Here is an 18,881-nt window from a genome sequence, read left to right as displayed (position 1 = left end):
TTGTGGACCTATACCAGTCCTTATAGAATAGCAGACTGTACCTCACCCAACTCTATGTACTGTAGCACCCTACACCAGGTTACCAGTCCTTATAAGGACCTTTGTGGAACAAGTAGGTTGTGACTGATTAGCAGACTGCAGTAGAAGGGCAGCAGTTAAGTATAATATTCTTTCTATATTTGGAAGAAAGAATATTATATGTGTACAAGCCTATTACCATACCACTGATACCAGTCCTAAAATGAACCTTTGTGGACCTAATATAGTAACAGCTACTGATTAAACTGACCCTCACTGTCTCACACACAGGTTCCTGCCTGTCCCTATATAAACTGACAAAACAGAGGCTGCTGGAACAATAACTTGAATAGCACTTTTGTGGACCTGATAGTAACAGCTAATGACTAAACAAAAGACTAAAGACACTCAGGCTGCTGCAATAATCAGTAGCACAGCAAACCTATATCCTGAACTACACCTAACACCTATGCCAGTCCTGAAAAGAACTTTTGTGTACCAAATAGCTAGCGATTTATCTCTCCCTGCTCCACACAGCAACCTCTCCCTATAGTGACAGAAGAAAGAATGTAAAATGGCCGCCGGATCGGGTCTATTTATAAGTTAGGGGGAATGTCCAAGTGTCCATGTGCTGTAATGTCACAATTGGCTATCCTGTACCCCATGATGGATGTGTCATCATAGGTCAAAGTTTTTTTACACAGTAAACACGGAAGTCCGCTGGGCGAACAGCGGCAATAGTCCGCCGATCGGGCGGACCGCGAACAACCGAAACGACCGCCGGGCGAACCGTTCGGCCATCACTAGAAGTCAGGCCTCTATCCATCTGATTGACTGGTGTGATAGCACTCTGCAAGCAAGCTTCAAAAAGGACCATGGCTGACAAGATGATTGATGAATGTCCTGCTACAGAAGATCAAAGGGCCAGCTAAGAACTGCCCATAGAGGCCAATACAGCAGCACGGACAGAAATATAATATATTAAAAGGACTACCTCTTGGCAATATCTCATTGGACAGGAGGCTAGTGGGTCTGAATGAATGTGTAAAATGTGCACATAGAAGGGAAATCGCCCCTTTTTCTGCTCTTGGCTATTGCCTGATGGCTCAATGAGCCTTATGGCTCTCTCGGTTACCATCTTGAGCCCAGCTGATGACTAGGGGACAGCCTTGCAATAAGTATCTTTGATGTTCTTATGTTATATGCTCTATAATATTTTCATGTTAGCATTTTCCTAGTTTCTTGGAAAATACATTGTTTTATTAAGCAGTGTGTTTGTTTTCATAGTTAACCTTATATTATTGTGCTATCAACAGTAGTTATCAGAGTTTTAATAGACTAGCTAACTATAGGAATATATAAAAAAGAAAGAAAAAATTATTGCGCTAGAAAAAATATGTTAGAACAAGCTACAACTAAACACCATCAAATATCCCTATGGAAAACGTGAATAAAAAATATATATAGTTGCGCTAAAACAGTGAGTGGTAAGTGAAAAATTCATCTCAATTAAATGAAATGACCAAACAATAAAAGTAGTCCATTAAGTAAGTTAAAGTCCAATCAAACAAAAAATCATTTCATGTTCTGACACAATATTAATTTGAAATTGTCCGTAATGAATAAAATTCAGGCACATAGATGTTCAATCGAACCCCGGCAGCAATAACCAACAATGACCAAATCCTTGCAGCAATGATACATGAGGGTCCTTACTGGATCAGGTGGACTCCCTTGTGAACGGAGTCATCTGGGCAGGCAGACACACCCCTCTGCAGGGACAGGTAAAACTCCATTGGTACGAGCTCCACTGGCGGAATCCAGAAGTGAACGAAGAGACACAGACAGCAGGAGGCGGTGCGCTAACAGGCTGACACGCAAACTCACCAATCCCTGCTAAGAGCCAATGTCACTCTCCAGAAAAGAACACGGGGATTTCTCTGAGGAAGGGGAATAGCTTTGGGAATAGCTTCTTCGTTCGCTTCTGGATTCCGCCGGTGGAGCTCGTACCAACGGAGTTTTACCTGTCCCTGCAGAGGGCTGTGTCTGCCTGCCCAGACTACTCTGTTCACAAGGGAGTCCACCTGATCCGGTAAGGAGCCTCATGTATCATTGCTGAAAGGATTTGGTCGTTGTTTGTTATTGCTGCCGGGGTTCGATTGAACATCTATGCACCTGCATTTCATTCATTACGGACACCATTTCCAATTAATATTGTGTCAGAACATAAAATGATTTTTTGTTTGATTGGACTTACACTTACTTAATGGACTACTTTTATTTTTTGGTCATTTCATTTAATTGAGATCAATTTTTCACTTACCACTCACTGTTTTAGCGCAACTATATATATTTTTTATTAACTATAGGAATAGAAAAATGAATACATATATGGAATAAATATAGGGGATCCGTAACCACTCTGAGATAATATTTATTTTAGAATTTATTTCAGTACCATTTTTTGTTCCTCTTGAAAGTAAAGAATTTACTTAAAAAAAGGCATTTCTGAAGTTACACTATATTACCAAAACTATTGGTACACCTGGATTTAAAGACACCTGAACTTTACTGGCATCCCAGTCTTAGTCCGTAGGGTTCAATATTGAGTTGGAGCACCCTTTGCAGCTATAACAGCTTTAACTCTTCTGGGAAGGCTGTCCAGAAGGTTTAGTAGCGTGTCTATGGTAATGTTTGACCATTCTTCTAGAAGCGCATTTGTGAGGTCAGGCACTGATATGGTCGAGAAGGCCTGGCTTGCAGTCTCCACTCTAATTCATCCCAAAGGTGTTCTATCAGGTTGAGGTCAGGACTCTGTGCAGGCCAGTCAAGTTCCTCCAGCTCACACTAGCTCATCCATGTATTTTCTGGACCTTTGTGCATTGGCGCAGTCATGTTGGAACAGGAAGGGGCAATCCCCAAAATGTTCCTACAAATTTGGGAGCATGAAATTGTCCAAAATGTCTTGGTATGCTGACTCCTTAAGGGGTTCCTTCACTGGAACTAGGGGGTCAAGCCCAACCCCTGAAGAACAACCACACACCATAATCCCCCCACCACAAAATTAAAAGAATGCATAAAGCATGGCCCATAATGTAAAGACATGGATGAGCGAGTTTGGGGTGGAGGAACTTGACCGGCCTGACCTCTACCCAATACAACACCTTTGGGATGAATTAGGAGACTGCGAGCCAGGTTTAATGATTGGTGAACTGCTGAATTGCGATGGCTACATTAGTTTTATTATTTTCAGTTTTTCTTCTTTATTTTCCAGATTACATGTAATTCTTGGGTGTAGTTACATTATGCTTCATTCTTTTTTTAAATTAATGATCTTACTTAATTGGTTAAAAGCCAAAACACCCCTACAAATAAAAGTGATGAAAGATGTCATTTTTTAATCTCTGGAGATAAAAAACTCGCAGATGATAAGATGTGTAGATTCACAAACAATGTCATTCCATTCTCCTGTATTTTGCAGCTCTACACAATTCTCCTGTATGCCTTGATAATTATTGGGTTCATTTCTTTCCAGTTGGTGTAGGAGATCACCTCACCGGATGGATCTCTGTAAATCCCATGTGTTTCAAGTTCATTTATTCCAAGATAAGAATCAAAACCATATTGCTTGTTGATGGACAGTATGGCTTCATTCTCATCAGAATTCCTTGGAGAAGCCATTTGACCTCCCGCATTTGTACACTTTGCTTTAGCTTCGTTGAAATTGCCTTGGCTGCCATCTGAAAGGAAGATTTTGTCACCGCTTCTAGCTCTTCCTTTGATAAATAAAGATTCTGCAATAGAAAGAGAAGAGAAAAAAAAATTATATTATCACAAGATATACTATCACTATAATATGCAAGTATCTACACTGCAAGCAAAATGGTGGTGGTAGGCTGGCACTGCTGTGCCTTACTTTTAGGCAAACCATGGCCCAACACATTACTAATGAATGCAATCTTATCTATTCAGTGTTGCCTGTTCCTATCTATGTATAAGCTTATGGATTCACCCGAGATGTATAATGGTTGTATACAGCAAAATTAAAGTCATTCAAACATGAAGAACCCAACTTATCAAAATAGTTTGCTAAGAAGGAGATATGTCTTCAATGTCCAATTCAAATTTAGTCTTTTGGCTCAGACTCAAATCTGAGGGTCTCTGAAGGAGAGGGTAAGTTCTTAGTAGAACAGTTTGGTACATTGGGCCCTAAAGGTGTCCATCTAAATTTATTTCAACTATTCGTTATTTCTTCTTACCTGTTTGTGTTACCGGCCTCAAAATGTGAATTAAGAGAGCCGATGGTTGTAGACGCGATGAGATAAGGTGATCAGCTTGGCGTGGACTGCAAAGAATCACACAAACAGAATGAGATATGACCACTGACTTTATGGCTGGAAGTAGTTTAATTTTTACATAACAATACATCTTTTACATTTTTATAGTCACATGTTTATAACCATTAACAATATATATAATACCGATTTTAACTAAAGTATTTTAAAACGTAGTTATAACAATGAATATTACTATATTTTAATAACATATATATCCCTGTTATTCAGTGTTATAGATAATTATCTTTATCTCTCTGGTACACTTTAAGTTGTGCAATAATCATACTAGCAATGCATTTCTTTAATACAAATATTTTCATTGTAGTACTCTTTTTTAACCACTAGATGGTGCACATTGCATGTCTGTATGATGCAATACATAAGCTTTACATACAATAGTTTTTTTTCTATATTAAATAACAGAAAACATGTGCTTCTATAAATCTATGCAATTTCCAATAAATCAGGTTTAAATATACCTATTTAGAAAGGTTTAGTGTTTATCATAGACATTTGTTCTGACTAATGCAGTATTTTCATGTTCTTATGCACTTTTCACTTGTTTCTGACACATGCTATTCTAAACTTCTAATTACAGCAAAACTATAGCATAAAATCTGCTGAGACTTTTTCTGCATCTGCTCAAGATGTTTAGGAATCTTTCTATCACAGGTTAATACAGATTAGGAACAATTTAGAGTACATACCTGCAAAGAATCACACAAGCAGCATGAGATATGACCACTGACTTTATGGCTGGAAGTAGTTTAATTTCCAGTCACATGGTGTGTGGCCTTATATAGACTCTGTTTGTGTACCTTCTCTGCCATCTACTGGTTATTAATAGAATAGAAGGGAGATGTTTAGAAATATAAAAAAAAAATGAATATGTACTTTGCTTTGGGGTGTCTGTTTTGTGACCATATAAACCCCAGTCCGTCACACTCTCCCCTCCTTCAGTTAATGGCTCCTGACATTAAACTCAATTGGTATCTGAACACTATTTAGTGATTTAAGTAACCCAAATAGGTACTTGTTGCCACCAAGGAGCTACGTTAACTACCTGGCATGTCATGGGAGTAGCTAGCATTGTAGGAGTTTGTATGGTGTGAACCTGACTTGGTCTGTATCTTGGCTGACCTAGTGTGTCATACGTAAAGATCTCTTTAGGCTTAGTTTGTCTGGTAGATCTTCTGACAGGAGTTGAGTCTTCTCCATCAACATCATTTCCCATTTGCATATCTTGGTTCACAGGTAAGTCTTGACTTAATGAGGGTAATTCTGCAGTGTCTAGTCCCACCATATCTGTAGCCCAGATTTGGTCGCCAACTACTGTTCCATCATTTTGTTCTTGTTCAAGATTGGGTGTGGTAGTTGTAGGATAGAACTCTTCAGCAGAATCTCTTAATGGGATTTTCTGTACGTTTTGAGAGTTTGGTTGAGACACAACACAACCATGACTTTCTGTAGTCTCTGGTATATAAGGATAATACCATCTTTCTTCATCTGAACATTCCTCCTCCTGGTCCACATCCATTCTGGTATCCTTTCTGTTACTTGATTGTCTTTGTTTCATCGGTACTCTTGGAATGTGTCCTTCAATTGGTAGGTCATTTACTGGTAGTAAAAGATTTCTGTGCAGTACTCGAATAGTCTTTTTACCACTTTCAGGCTGAATTTTGTACACAGGCCCATCTTTGATTCTTTCTACCACTTTGTGTACTGATTCTTCCCAGTATGAACGAAGTTTACCAGGTCCTCCTCTTTCAGAGAGATTTCGTACTAAGACCCAATCACCCGGTTGAAGAGGTGCTCCTTTTATCTGTTTGTCATAGTACTTCTTCCCTTTAGCAGATGATTTTTTGCTATTCTCGGATGCGATTTTGTAAGCTTCTTGCATTCTAGATGCCCATTTCTGAGTAAATGTTGGTTGACTTTCTGATTCCTTTTCCAAATTTAGGTTGAGCATTAGGTCAATTGGCAAACGAGGAGATCTTCCATACAATAGAAAGAATGGCGAGTATCCTGTGGCTTCATGCCTGGTGCAATTGTATGCATGAACCATATGTGGAAGATGTTCTTTCCAATCTGACTTTTTCTCTTCCTCTAAGGTGCGAAGCATCTGTAAAAAAGAACGGTTCAGTCTCTCCACTGGGTTACCCTGTGGATGGTATGGAGTAGTTCTTGAATGAGAAATCCCTGCCAATCCTTGCAATGTCTGAAATAAGTTGTTTTCAAATTCTCTTCCTTGGTCATGGTGGAGTTTCTCTGGATAGCCAAAACGTGGTATGAAATCTTGAAAGATCTTTTCTGCCGCCGTTTTTCCAGATTTGTTCTTAGTTGGATACGCTTGTGCAAAGCGTGTGAAATGGTCAACTATTACAAGTATATACTCATATCCTCCTTTGCTTTTCTCCAAGTGAAGATAATCAATGGATACTAACTCCAAAGGTGAACTGGTAGTAATCGAACCCATAGGTGCTCTTTCGGTGATATTTGGACGCTTTTGTTTGATGCAGCTGCACTTCTTCAGCACATATTCATCAATGTCTTTTTGCATAAATGGCCAGTAAAATCGTTCACGTGCTAGGTGGGTTACTTTGTCAGTACCAATGTGACCCATGTCATCATGAAGATTTCTTAAGACCAATGGTTTTAACTTTTCTGGTAGAACTAGCTGTTTTCGGGTTCCAGAATGTCGGTAGAGGATTCCTTCATCGACTCTGAGTTTATTCCATTCATGTATCAAACGTCTTGTTTTGCTGGTCATACTCTCCTTTTCTTTGTGGTTTGGAATCCAGTCGTTCTCCTTAAGCCAGACCACTTCTCTAATGTTGGTATCGTCTTGTTGTAATGCTCTGATATTCTCCTGAGTCATTGGGCAGATTGTCTGTCCTTTCAGCAATTCTTCGGCCACATCACTTTCTGAGTGAAGAGTCAATGAAGCCACCCATAATGCCTCTTCTTCGTCAACAGCTTTGCTCCCTTGCCACATAGCTGACACAACCTCAGATGGTACAAGCTCTGTGTACTCACTCAGATTCTTCGTGAGTTCCACCGGAAATCGTGACAGTGTATCTGCGTCTGCATTCTGTTTACCTGGCCTGTACTTGATATCGAAGTGGAAATCGGCCAACTCGCCAACCCAGCGATGACCCACAGCATTCAATCTGGCAGAACTCAATACATATGTCAATGGGTTGTTGTCTGTGTAAACGGTGAATGTTGGAGCGTAGTACAAGTAATCTCTGAATTTGTCACAGACTGCCCACTTGAGAGCTAAAAACTCAAGTTTACCAGAGTGAAGATGGTAATTGCGCTCTGCTGGAGTCAATGTTCTGGAGCCAAACCCAATAACACGAAGTTTTTCTCCTTGTCGTTGGTATAGTACAGCACCTAGGCCTTCATTGGAAGCATCAGTGTGTAAGACGAAGGGTAAGTCAAAATCAGGGTATGCTAGAATTGGTGGATTGGTTAGCATGTCCACCAGTCTGGATACTACAGCTTGATGTTTGGGTGTCCATTGAATCAGTGTTTTAGATGGCACTTGTGCTTTGTTCCCGTTTTTTTTTGTAGATTCCATCCGATTGTTTTTGGGGATGGATGTAGCAGATTCTTTCTCAGTGTTCTGCAAAAGTTCATACAGTGGTTTAGCAAGTCGAGAGAAATCTTGAATGAAGGACCTGTAGTAGCTCAGGAATCCTAACAAAGATCTGACTCCTCCCACTGTTTTTGGTTCTTTCCTTTTCAAATGTAATACCGCTTCAAGATCTTTTGGGTCAATTTTTATGCCTTCTTCTGACACCATTCGTCCAAGGTATCGAATCTGTCGTTTAAAGAGTTCACACTTCTTCGGTCTAAGTTTGATACCATGCTCACGCATTCGACTAAGCACTTGCCTAATATCATTGACATGCTCCTGAAAAGTTTTGGAGTAGCAAAGTACGTCATCCAAGTATGGAGAACAACATTTGTCTCTGATGCCCTCTAATACATTCTCCATGCATCTCTGAAAAGCTGCTGGGGCATTTGTTAATCCAAATGGAATACGGTTCCACTCCAGGAGTCCCCAGGGGGTGCTGAAAGCCGTCAGATGTCTGGAGTCTTCATGCACAAAGCCTTGATGATACGCACTACCCTGGTCCAGGATTGAGAACCACGTAAATCCTCCTAAGCTATCCAGCAGATCTTGTATTCTGGGTAGTGGATGTCTATCTGGGATAGTCTTTCGGTTTAACTCCCTAAAGTCAACACATAGTCGTAGGCTACTGTCCTTCTTTCGAACACAAACAACTGGTGATGAGTATGCGGAAGAAGATTTTGTTACCCAACCTCGGTCAAGAAGGTTTTGGATATATTCTTTCACTTCTTTGTATAGGGGTTTCGGTATCGAATTGTAGCGTTTTTGGACAGGAGTTTCATCTTTCAGATTTATCCTCAGTTTCAGGTTAGGGATGCATCCTATGTCTCCCTCATCTCGAGCAAAGACATCTGATTCATCATATAACATTTGTCTCGCTATCTCCTGTTCTTCTTCTGAGAGATCTTCCAAATTGACAGGTGGGTGCCACTTAACAGATTTGTTAGTGGGTAGCTGATTTCCAGTGTCCACTTGATTCAACTGGTTTACATGAAACACCCTTTTCTTCTGGTCAATTCCTTTTCCATCGTCTTTGTTTGGAGACAATGGTAGAATCTCAGCTGCTGGGGAAATGGTACCCAATACTGTTCTGGGTGGAGGCGATTCAGTTCGCATTGTGCGCTATATAAGTATTTCATTCATTCATTCATTCATTCAAGGTAGATGTCATGTTGAGCACGGTTCAGTATAGGTATCTTCACCAGTTTAGAGAACCCATTTGGCACATCTACCACTGAAGGAAATAGTTCAAGTCCTTCCTCAACTGGATATTCGGGAAGTGGTTCAAATGGCATGATTCCTCCTTTCGGCCACGCTCTAATTCTACATTTGACTTCACAGAGCTCGCCTCCTTTAATCTGGAGTCCCTTCTTCCCCACTTTGACCATACGACTATCGAATATTTCTCCTGGGTCAGTTGCTTGACTGACAGCATTGACAATGTTATTCGCTACACTCCGTCTTACTTTCATAGCTTCACTCAGCAAGATAGTCAGGTTTTGGGTGCTGTTTGGTCGGTCACGGTTTTCTCTGATCAATTCTTCGATAACATTAAACCCAAGAATTGGATTGTCATTACAGCAGTCACTCACCAGCATTGGCACATAAATGGCTGAGTTTCCATGTCCACTACTTTCGAATTCCAGGCAGACTTCAATCCACCCGATGAATGGAATGATAGAACCATTTGCAGCTGTAATGGATAAGTTGTCATCACAAAGTAAATCTTGTATGTGCCTAATGGAGACGCTGGGTAGAAACTTTTCTAACCATGCCTTCCCGACAATGCTGACCTGAGCTCCTGTATCCATCAACATGTCAACCGGTACACCATTCATCTGACATGACAGTAGGCATTTTCCTCCAATTAATTGTGCTACGTGTTGTTTGGAGAATCCATTCTCTTTTGGGAGTGTTCTAGTTGACCGGTGGGTGAATACCCTGTTTACCTTAGCATGGGACAGATCATTTGAGGTGGTCACTGGTTGTCCCTTTCCCAGTGACCGTCTGTCATTTCCCGACTGCCTTCTTTTCTTCAAGCAATCAACCGCTCTGTGTCCTGTCCAACCACAGTAGAAACAATGGTAGCAGTTCTGACTCTCTTGTTTAATGCAATCATCACACCTGGGCTTGCAGTGAGTTGTATCTGGAACTTGAACATTGGTTAGTAGCTTAGTCATTTGGTTTCCAACAAGAGGAGTTAGCTTCATCATCTTTTCCAGGTTCTTTGTGAGAGCAGAGACCTGTGTTGTTAGTTCCATTAATGCAGTGTGATTTGCTTTAACATCTCCCTCAACTCTCTTTTGCAAGGTGTCTTTTTCACTATTCCCTGGTGTCTGTGATGAATGAACAGTAATAGGTTTATGTTTAGGAGCACTGTTTAAGCGTCTCTGCCTTTCTGTTTCCTCATCAACTGATCTGGTGACCTGCTCTATGATAAAGTCATCTGTTACTGTCAAATCAGACACGTAAGGCTTGATATCTCGTCTAACATTAGAATTTTTCTCATTTAGTCCCTGATACAGTGTATGAAGGAATATGCCTTGCACCAGTTTTTTGTCATAGTTAAACTCTCGCCTATCATGTTGTGATGTAGACAGAACTTTTTGTTTTAACCCCACTAGCCTGTAAACAAATTGTTGTGCTGTTTCTCTTTCTTGCTGGGTAGCATTGCTAAGGTCCTGAAATAACTCATTACCACTTCGTTCTCTCATATGTGACTTCAAAAACCTTTTCAATTCAGCAACAGTAAGATCATCTTTGTCAGTCAACATATCTTTAAAATTACCAGGTTTGATTATTCTCAACACTGTGCGTATAATTTCAGATTCAGGGAATTTTTCTGTTAGACCCTCGTCAATTTGTCTGCACATGCTACTGTAACTCATGTCCGAACCATGATCTGAAATTACACCACCATGCATTTTAAATTCTCTACGTGGCAAAAAAGCAACAACATCAGTTAATCTCACCACCTCCGATACCTGTTCAGTCCTTGCAGTCCCACTACTTATTTTTTTTGCAGCGGTTGCAATGTCCACAGTTGGTGTACTTTCCTTGTTAAGTTTTAGTTCATTGATCTTGTCTTGGATGATGAGTAGGTAAGACATACCTTGATCTTCCAACTTTTCCAGATGATCACTTCTCAAGTAGTCTTCAATAAATTCAACAAGTTCCATTTCGTTGGTACCAGTCACTGATGGAACGTCCACTTCTCTTTCATCTCCCAGCGTAATAGCAAGGCTATGCAGCTGTTCTTCATTAAGCAGATGAATTTGTTTCCGGATATCCCACATCAGCGCACGATGAGGAGACGCCACCTCTGTTGCAATCTGAAGACTTGCACTCACGAGGCAGACGACTCTCGCGACTCTCCTTGTAGCTCTGTAGCAGGCTCACGCTTGTCTCGCGCTTCCTTCTCACTGGTAACACAACGAATCCCGGACGAGCCCCCAAAATGTTACCGGCCTCAAAATGTGAATTAAGAGAGCCGATGGTTGTAGACGCGATGAGATAAGGTGATCAGCTTGGCGTGGACTGCAAAGAATCACACAAACAGCATGAGATATGACCACTGACTTTATGGCTGGAAGTAGTTTAATTTTTACATAACAATACATCTTTTACATTTTTATAGTCACATGTTTATAACCATTAACAATATATATAATACCGATTTTAACTAAAGTATTTTAAAACGTAGTTATAACAATGAATATTACTATATTTGAATAACATATATATCCCTGTTATTCAGTGTTATAGATAATTATCTTTATCTCTCTGGTACACTTTAAGTTGTGCAATAATCATACTAGCAATGCATTTCTTTAATACAAATATTTTCATTGTAGTACTCTTTTTTAACCACTAGATGGTGCACATTGCATGTCTGTATGATGCAATACATAAGCTTTACATACAATAGTTTATTTTCTATATTAAATAACAGAAAACATGTGCTTCTATAAATCTATGCAATTTCCAATAAATCAGGTTTAAATATACCTATTTAGAAAGGTTTATTGTTTATCATAGACATTTGTTCTGACTAATGCAGTATTTTCATGTTCTTATGCACTTTTCACTTGTTTCTGACACATGCTATTCTAAACTTCTAATTACAGCAAAACTATAGCATAAAATCTGCTGAGACTTTTTCTGCATCTGCTCAAGATGTTTAGGAATCTTTCTATCACAGGTTAATACAGATTAGGAACAATTTAGAGTACATACCTGCAAAGAATCACACAAACAGCATGAGATATGACCACTGACTTTATGGCTGGAAGTAGTTTAATTTCCAGCCACATGGTGTGTGGCCTTATATAGACTCTGTTTGTGTACCTTCTCTGCCATCTACTGGTTATTAATAGAATAGAAGGGAGATGTTTAGAAATATAAAAAAAAAATGAATATGTACTTTGCTTTGGGGTGTCTGTTTTGTGACCATATAAACCCCAGTCCGTCACATTTGCAGTACTTTTAGTTGTCCTTCCAAGGCTTTGAATTTCCTTTGGAGATCTTCACATACTGAGGAAAGAGAAGTTGATACTGTTTAAGGATTGATAGGGCAAGGAAGTCTTTCATATGCCTACTGAAAAAATGCATTTATTGTTTTTCTCCCCCTAGTGTACTTCTAGTGTGAGTGCAGGCAAATCTATATTTTGGCTCATGTTTAACCTGTGAGTCTTGATCTGGGTCAAACATTTAGTGCAGGTTAGGACAGAATGACTCATGGTGCCTCCCCCTGGTTCTGGGAGTTTGGAGAAAATTCTATAAATTGGAGAGCAGAAGCCAGGAGATTGATCTGCATACTTAGGGAGCTCAGTCAATCCCCAGGCAGACGGCCTGGCATGGAGTCTGAGCCAGCCCTTCAATATGGATGAGTAATGATGGCCGAGGAGTCAGGTGGAAGATGGAGATGGGGGGCTGAGGAGACTGTCCGTGATCCTTCAGAAGAACGTCAGGCTGGAGCTTGGGCTGACTTGGCAGGATCCTGACAGGAGAACAGTTTGAAGGGAATATTTCCTAAGTGGCAATGGGAGCAAGGAGGACAGTGTTAGTACATCAGCACCATCAAGGACTCACAAGGGGAGAGACTGCAATCTTGTAGCAGGTCTCTCAGGCAGATAGTAAAGCCCGGAGTGAGAGTAATGAAATTAAAAATATAGTAAAGGGATGACAGGACAGGATGATAAGGGTTGGCAACTATAGGGTTAAAGAAGTGTAAGTAAAAAGGGAAAAAGTTGGTATTGGTCAGGAGTAACAGGATGATGAGGGGCAGGGGTAGTTTATTTAAGAGGGAGGTGGGGTCTCCCAGGCATCAGTGGAGGGACAGGTGACAAGGCAGGCAGTTTCCACGCTGCTGCTGCTTGTCACATACCAGAGAGCATAGCAGACATTGACCGTCTCCTGGCCCAGCTACAGGCAGCGGCAGAATCCAAGGGACCCGAGCGGCTGCAAAGCCAGACCACCGCTTTGTTAGAGGACGGGGGTAGGACATCCCACATGCACAATGATCTAGGCTGCTGGAGCCTTTCTTGCCCGGATCGCCCCCGAGCTTTGCACCATGTTAGGAGCCCCTTAGGGGACCTGTCCGACACACCCGGGGCTCATACACGGGCTTCCACTTGTGGTGGGCTGGAACTAAATCCTCAGTGGAGGCGGAGCTTGGCGAGCAGGGAGGCAGGTACAGTGCGCACGCCTCCTCCGCCTGGCCGGTAGCAAGTGGACTCCTCTCCCTCAGGAGCTCTGGGGCAGGGGGGGTCTCGGCGAGGGAGAGACAACACCACAGCTCACTTCATGAGGCCAGGAGCTCCAAGGAGAATGCGGGGACGCCAGCCAGGAAGGACAAAGGGGGAAGTGCAGCAGGAGAGGTGAGACCATGACACAGGGAGCTAGGCATGGGGCTTGCCACAACACCAATTTGGGGGTCGAAGCTGGCGCTGGGAGGTGGAGCAAAACACAGCAAAGTTCCAAAGTTATGTGTTAGCTATTATGGCAAGCGTCGTAGGCGAAAAGAACCCTGAACACTGTTCGGCGCTCTTTTACTATATGGATGCGGTGGGGTTGGCTCATAGGGTCTACGGTGTGTCCACATGGCTATGATATGATAGACAGTTTTGACAGCGCAGGGTGGTACGTCCATCCCTACGGTGGGATCAAAGGACATAAGCCTCTGGATGCGGCTCATGTTCTCAGCACGGGCCCTGAACCAGTCTTTTTTCAGGAGGGTGCCAGTGGGTCTGTTTCCACGGGACAACCGGCCCATAAGAAGTGGGGTCTCTGTTGGCAGTATAACGAGGGATCTTGTAAGTTTGGGGATTCCTAATGTTTTAAGCTTGAGTGTTCCAGGTGCTGAGGTGCCCATCCAGGGTCCCGTTGCTTTAAGAAAGGTAAGGGCCAGTCCAGAGAGTCTGAAAATAAAAAAGGGAGGATGCTAGTGGGGGGGGGGGGGGGGGGAAGGATGCAACCTTTCCTAAATAATTATCCAGACAGGGAGGCCGCGTGCCTGCTGAGGGAAGATTTTTAGAGGAATTTAGGATCCCATGTTTGTTGGGAACTTGTGCTCCATGTTACAACATCCGGGGGTAGTGTCTGAGAAGCTGGCTAAAGAAGTCGCTTTAGGTCGCACGTTTACTGTCAAGCCATTATCAAATTTCGTAATTTCACCATTGGGGGTGGTGCCTAAGAAGGAACTGAATAAATTTCACCTTAGACACCAACTGACTTTGCCAAAGGGGTTTTGGTCAATGACGCCATAGATCCAGAGGAGTGTACGGTTTTGTACACTTCTTTTGACACTGCTGTCAGCAGGGTTTGCCGGTATGGGAAGGGGGCTCTGATGGAAAAGTGGACATAGAATCCGCTTTTTTTTTGCTCCCAGTTCACCCGGACAGTTTATGACTTCTGGCGGACTATGTTCCTCCGTATATGAAATTGCGTTATTCAAAGCGGCCTTTTCCCTGGCATTTTTGGGGTGTTCAGTGAGCTAGTAAGCCCATCTCCTAGGGTGCCTGGGGGAAAATTGGTACAAGATGTACTCTTTAGAGGGGAATGGTTGCAAGTTTTGCTGCACAGGTCGAAGACAGACCAGGCAGGCAAGGATGTGAGGGTCGAACTGTTTACACTCTCAGGTTCCCCGGTCTGTCCGGTACGGGTGGTGCAGGAGTTTATGGATAGGCACCTGGTCGTTGAGAGTCAGTTTCTATTCTAATACATGGGGATGGGTCCCTGCTGTCCAGGTTTCAGTTCATAGCCACTTCCAGGTAGGGGATTCGGGCAGCGGGCTTGTAAGAAGCACTCCTTCTGCATTGGGGCAGCCACAGAGGCCGCTTGGTGCTGGTTGAATGAGGTGGCTGTTAGGAGGATTGGCAGATGGTACTCCAAGAGGTTTCGTTCCTACATTTGCCCACATTTGTTTTTGTATTGAGCATTTGATCAGGAGGCTGGTTTCCTATGGACGGCTGTTGTGCAGTATGGTTCTTGTTATGTGGGGTGACTATTACTGGGGAGATTGATTTTATTCCGGTGGTTTGTTCTTTTCCTTCAGATGAAGTGCAGCCACACCTCGTCTGAATCTTGGGCCACTCCTATGTTTTTTGGGGGGCCAGGTGGGCAGATGTTAGACCTGATGGGAGGCAGCTGGGGATTTCCAGGAGGGTGGCGTGTGTTCAATGGTTGGGGGTACCAGGGATGACGTGGAGCAGGGTCGGGCCTGAGGTACATCATTTTGCACACCTTGACAAGCCACCTGACATACTAGTGCTTCATGTTGGTGGGAACGATCTGGGGGTTCGTTCCAGTAGAAAACTCATTTTGGACATCAAAATAGATTTCCTTAGGCTCCGTATGGCCTTCCCCAATATGATGGTTTTGTGGTCCGACATGGTGGCTTGGACGACTTGGCGCATGGCGAGGTTGGCTGTCTGAATCAACAAGACTTGCATAAAAGATTAATACAGTGGTTTTCTTTATTCAGAATGGTGGCATGGTTATCTGCCATTTGGAATTAGAATCTGACACTAGGCTGTACCTGAGATGGGGTGGTGTGAATTTATCTGCAGTGGAAATAGATGTATGGTCCCTGGGGTTGCAGGATAGAATTCAAAGGGCATTGCGGGTGTGGAGGGGCCTGCAAAGGTCACCCTTTTGGGTGGTGGATCTTTTACATAGTTAGTAAGGTTGAACAAAGACACCAGTCCATCCAGTTCAACCTGAGTGAGTGTCTACAATTCTCCCTATCCCACACTCACATTGGTCCCTACCCTCAAGGAGCCCACAATCCAAGGTTCCCATTCATATACTAGGGCCAATTTTGGACAGAAGCCAATTAGCCTACCTGTATGTCTTTGGAGTGTGGGAGGAAACCGGAGTACCCGGAGGAAACCCACGCAGGCACAGGGAGAACATGCAAACTCCAGGCAGGTAGAGTCGGGGTTGGGATTTGAACCAGTGACCCTTTTTACTGCTAGGCGAGAGTTCTAACCACTATACCACTGTGCCGCCCGATGGTGTAAGAAAATACTTTAGAGATGGGGGACTCATCTGTGGTAATGATTACACTGCGGGTAATGGCTGTTTTCTCTGAGCTGGCGTTCATGGCTGGAGGCCTATTGTGGTAAAAGGGCCCACAGTGCAGAAGTGGAATAGTATTGGATTTCTGGGTACCGTCAAAAGACCAATCAGGTTAAAAATTGCTGTTTGTTTCAGATGTTTATGTGAAAATAATGTTAATTTTAATAAGTGTTTTGTCAATAAAGAAGGCTGCTATGGCCATTTGTACTCCATTACAGGTGCGGTCTCATTAATTGGAATTAATATTAAGGGGTAAGCTGAGTACGGTGGTTGGGCAGACATAGAAGGTTGATAATATCTGATCTTCACTGGTAAAGCTTTGTGCATTAATCTTTCATTTACCTTGCCCTAGGACAGTGATGGCGAACCTTGGCACCCCAGATGTTTTGGAACTACATTTCCTATGATGCTCAACTACACTGCAGAGTGCATGAGTATCATGAGAAATGTAGTTCCAAAACATCTGGGGTGCCAAGGTTCGCCATCACTGCCCTAGGAGATCTACTGAGCAGTCAGACAGGCTGGTGAAGAGGCAGCCAGGTAGACTGGTGAAGAGGCAACCGGGTAGACTGGTGAAGAGGCAGCCACGTAGACTGGTGAAGAGGCAGTTTGGCAGGCTAGTGAAGAGGCATCTGGGTGGGCTGGAATTTCCATTTCCAAACAAACACTGTTTCCCCTAGCACCAGCAATATAGCCTACATTTGACAGCATCCTACATGCTGGACTCTATGTACTATAACCTAAACAACTTTGTTGTGTGTGTAAGCCCTTTCTCTTGATACACTGTACATGCACCCTATTTGAGGAAATTCAGATCAGGCAAATAAAGTGAACAAACAAGATCCTTTACTGAGGTAGTTGCAGATAACAGTACAGATCTCAGGACCATTTCTATGCATCTCTGCAAAAAGTTCTTCTAGGTGCCCAATAAAGTGTGCGTACCTTAGGTAGAAGACAAAGCCAATTTAAGCAAAAAATCCAGAAGAAGCGGCACAAGTCAGTGTGCCCCTTTTTTTTTGATTACAAACGTTTTTATTGGTGGTAAAAGAAGCATAATTAGATCAACAGACACAAGTACATGACAGCATCAATGGAGAGCATAATGGATATACACATCATACAAATGTTGCTGGCACAGCAGCGGTCCAAGCCCAACAAGGAACATTTAAAAAAGTGATTAACGTACACAGCCTGGAACGTAAGCACCAGACGATGCTTATCAAGTGCAAAGATGTACATAATAGAGAGTTAGTAAAACAAGGGGAAATAAAAGAAACATAAACAAAAAGTTAACCTTGCAATAATCATTGCTATTGACTTCACCGACAGATAGCTAATACACTACAGTACTGTTTACAAGCTGGTGCTAGTCTCAGGTCCGGATCAAAGATATAGGAGAATAAACCAACAAAAAGGTATCAATATACAAATGCAATGGGATCGCCCGGACACCGGTGTAACACCTACTAAGGGATATGCGGGGAGGGAACCCCCATAGGACCGGAACACTCCGGCCATTCGAACCATTTGGCAGTATGGATATGCATGGTGTCCATAATGGTGTGATGTACCCGTTCCATTAGACGGATAGCGTCCATCCTACCAAGAACCCCCGACCAGGAGGTAACTTGCGAGCACCAATGTAGTGCTATCGTCCAGTGGACAGCACAGAACAGTGTATTGATCAACCTTTGGGTGGGGCGGGAAACCCCTGCTATAGGAGCGAACAACAGACAGTGTGCAGGTGACAAATCAACCACGGATCCCACAATCGAGGACACCGTGGTGCGTACCTGATCCCAAACCCCCCGGAGCTGGGGACAGCTCCAGAAAATATGGACCAGAGAGCCTGTATCCGGGCAACCCCTAAAACAGCGATCAGGAACCGTGGGGTAAAACCTGTGAATCCTATCCGGGGTGAGGTACCACCGAGTATGAAGCTTCACAACGGTGTCCTTCACCGCCATAGATCTAGCACACTTATGCATATTCACAAGCATCACACTCCATTCCTCAGGCGTGAACTCTGTGTCTAAATCAGCCTCCCAGAGGCACATCGCCCTAGTTTTCTCTGGCATTTGGGATTCCAGAAGGTGTTTGTACACCGTAGAAATAATACCCCTGTCTCTGGAGTGTCTATAGCATAAAGATTCAAATTGGGTATTAGAGATGTCACCTAAAGAACTATAATGTGTCTGAAAAAAGTGTCTAATCTGGAGATATTTGTAGAATTCGGCCCTTGGCACCTCATGTTGTGATTGGAGTTGTGAAAAGGAGGTGAAGGCACCTCGTCTACCAGAAAGGTC

General features: G+C 42.8%; 1 protein-coding gene across 1 annotated transcript in view; it reads right to left on the bottom strand.

Annotated features, from left to right (window-relative positions):
- Positions 1-2,436: 2,436 nt before the first annotated feature.
- Positions 2,437-18,881, bottom strand: part of LOC143958185 (mannose-binding protein C-like) — a 61,379-nt gene continuing 44,934 nt past the window's right edge. The window contains exons 3-4 of the mRNA XM_077467656.1: positions 12,469-12,528; positions 2,437-3,815 (exon numbers count right to left, since the gene is read on the bottom strand). Of these exons, the coding sequence (XP_077323782.1) occupies positions 3,502-3,815; positions 12,469-12,528 (374 nt within the window). The 3' untranslated portion in view covers positions 2,437-3,501. The remainder of the gene's footprint in view (positions 3,816-12,468; positions 12,529-18,881) is intronic.

The sequence above is a fragment of the Lithobates pipiens genome, unplaced genomic scaffold, assembly GCF_037356315.1.
Source record: "Lithobates pipiens isolate NorthernLeopardFrog02 unplaced genomic scaffold, aLitPip1_a1.2 Scaffold_59, whole genome shotgun sequence".
Lineage (NCBI taxonomy): Eukaryota > Metazoa > Chordata > Amphibia > Anura > Ranidae > Lithobates > Lithobates pipiens.
The sequence above is the reverse complement of the archived record's forward strand: the minus strand, read 5'-3'. Positions and strand labels throughout refer to the sequence as shown.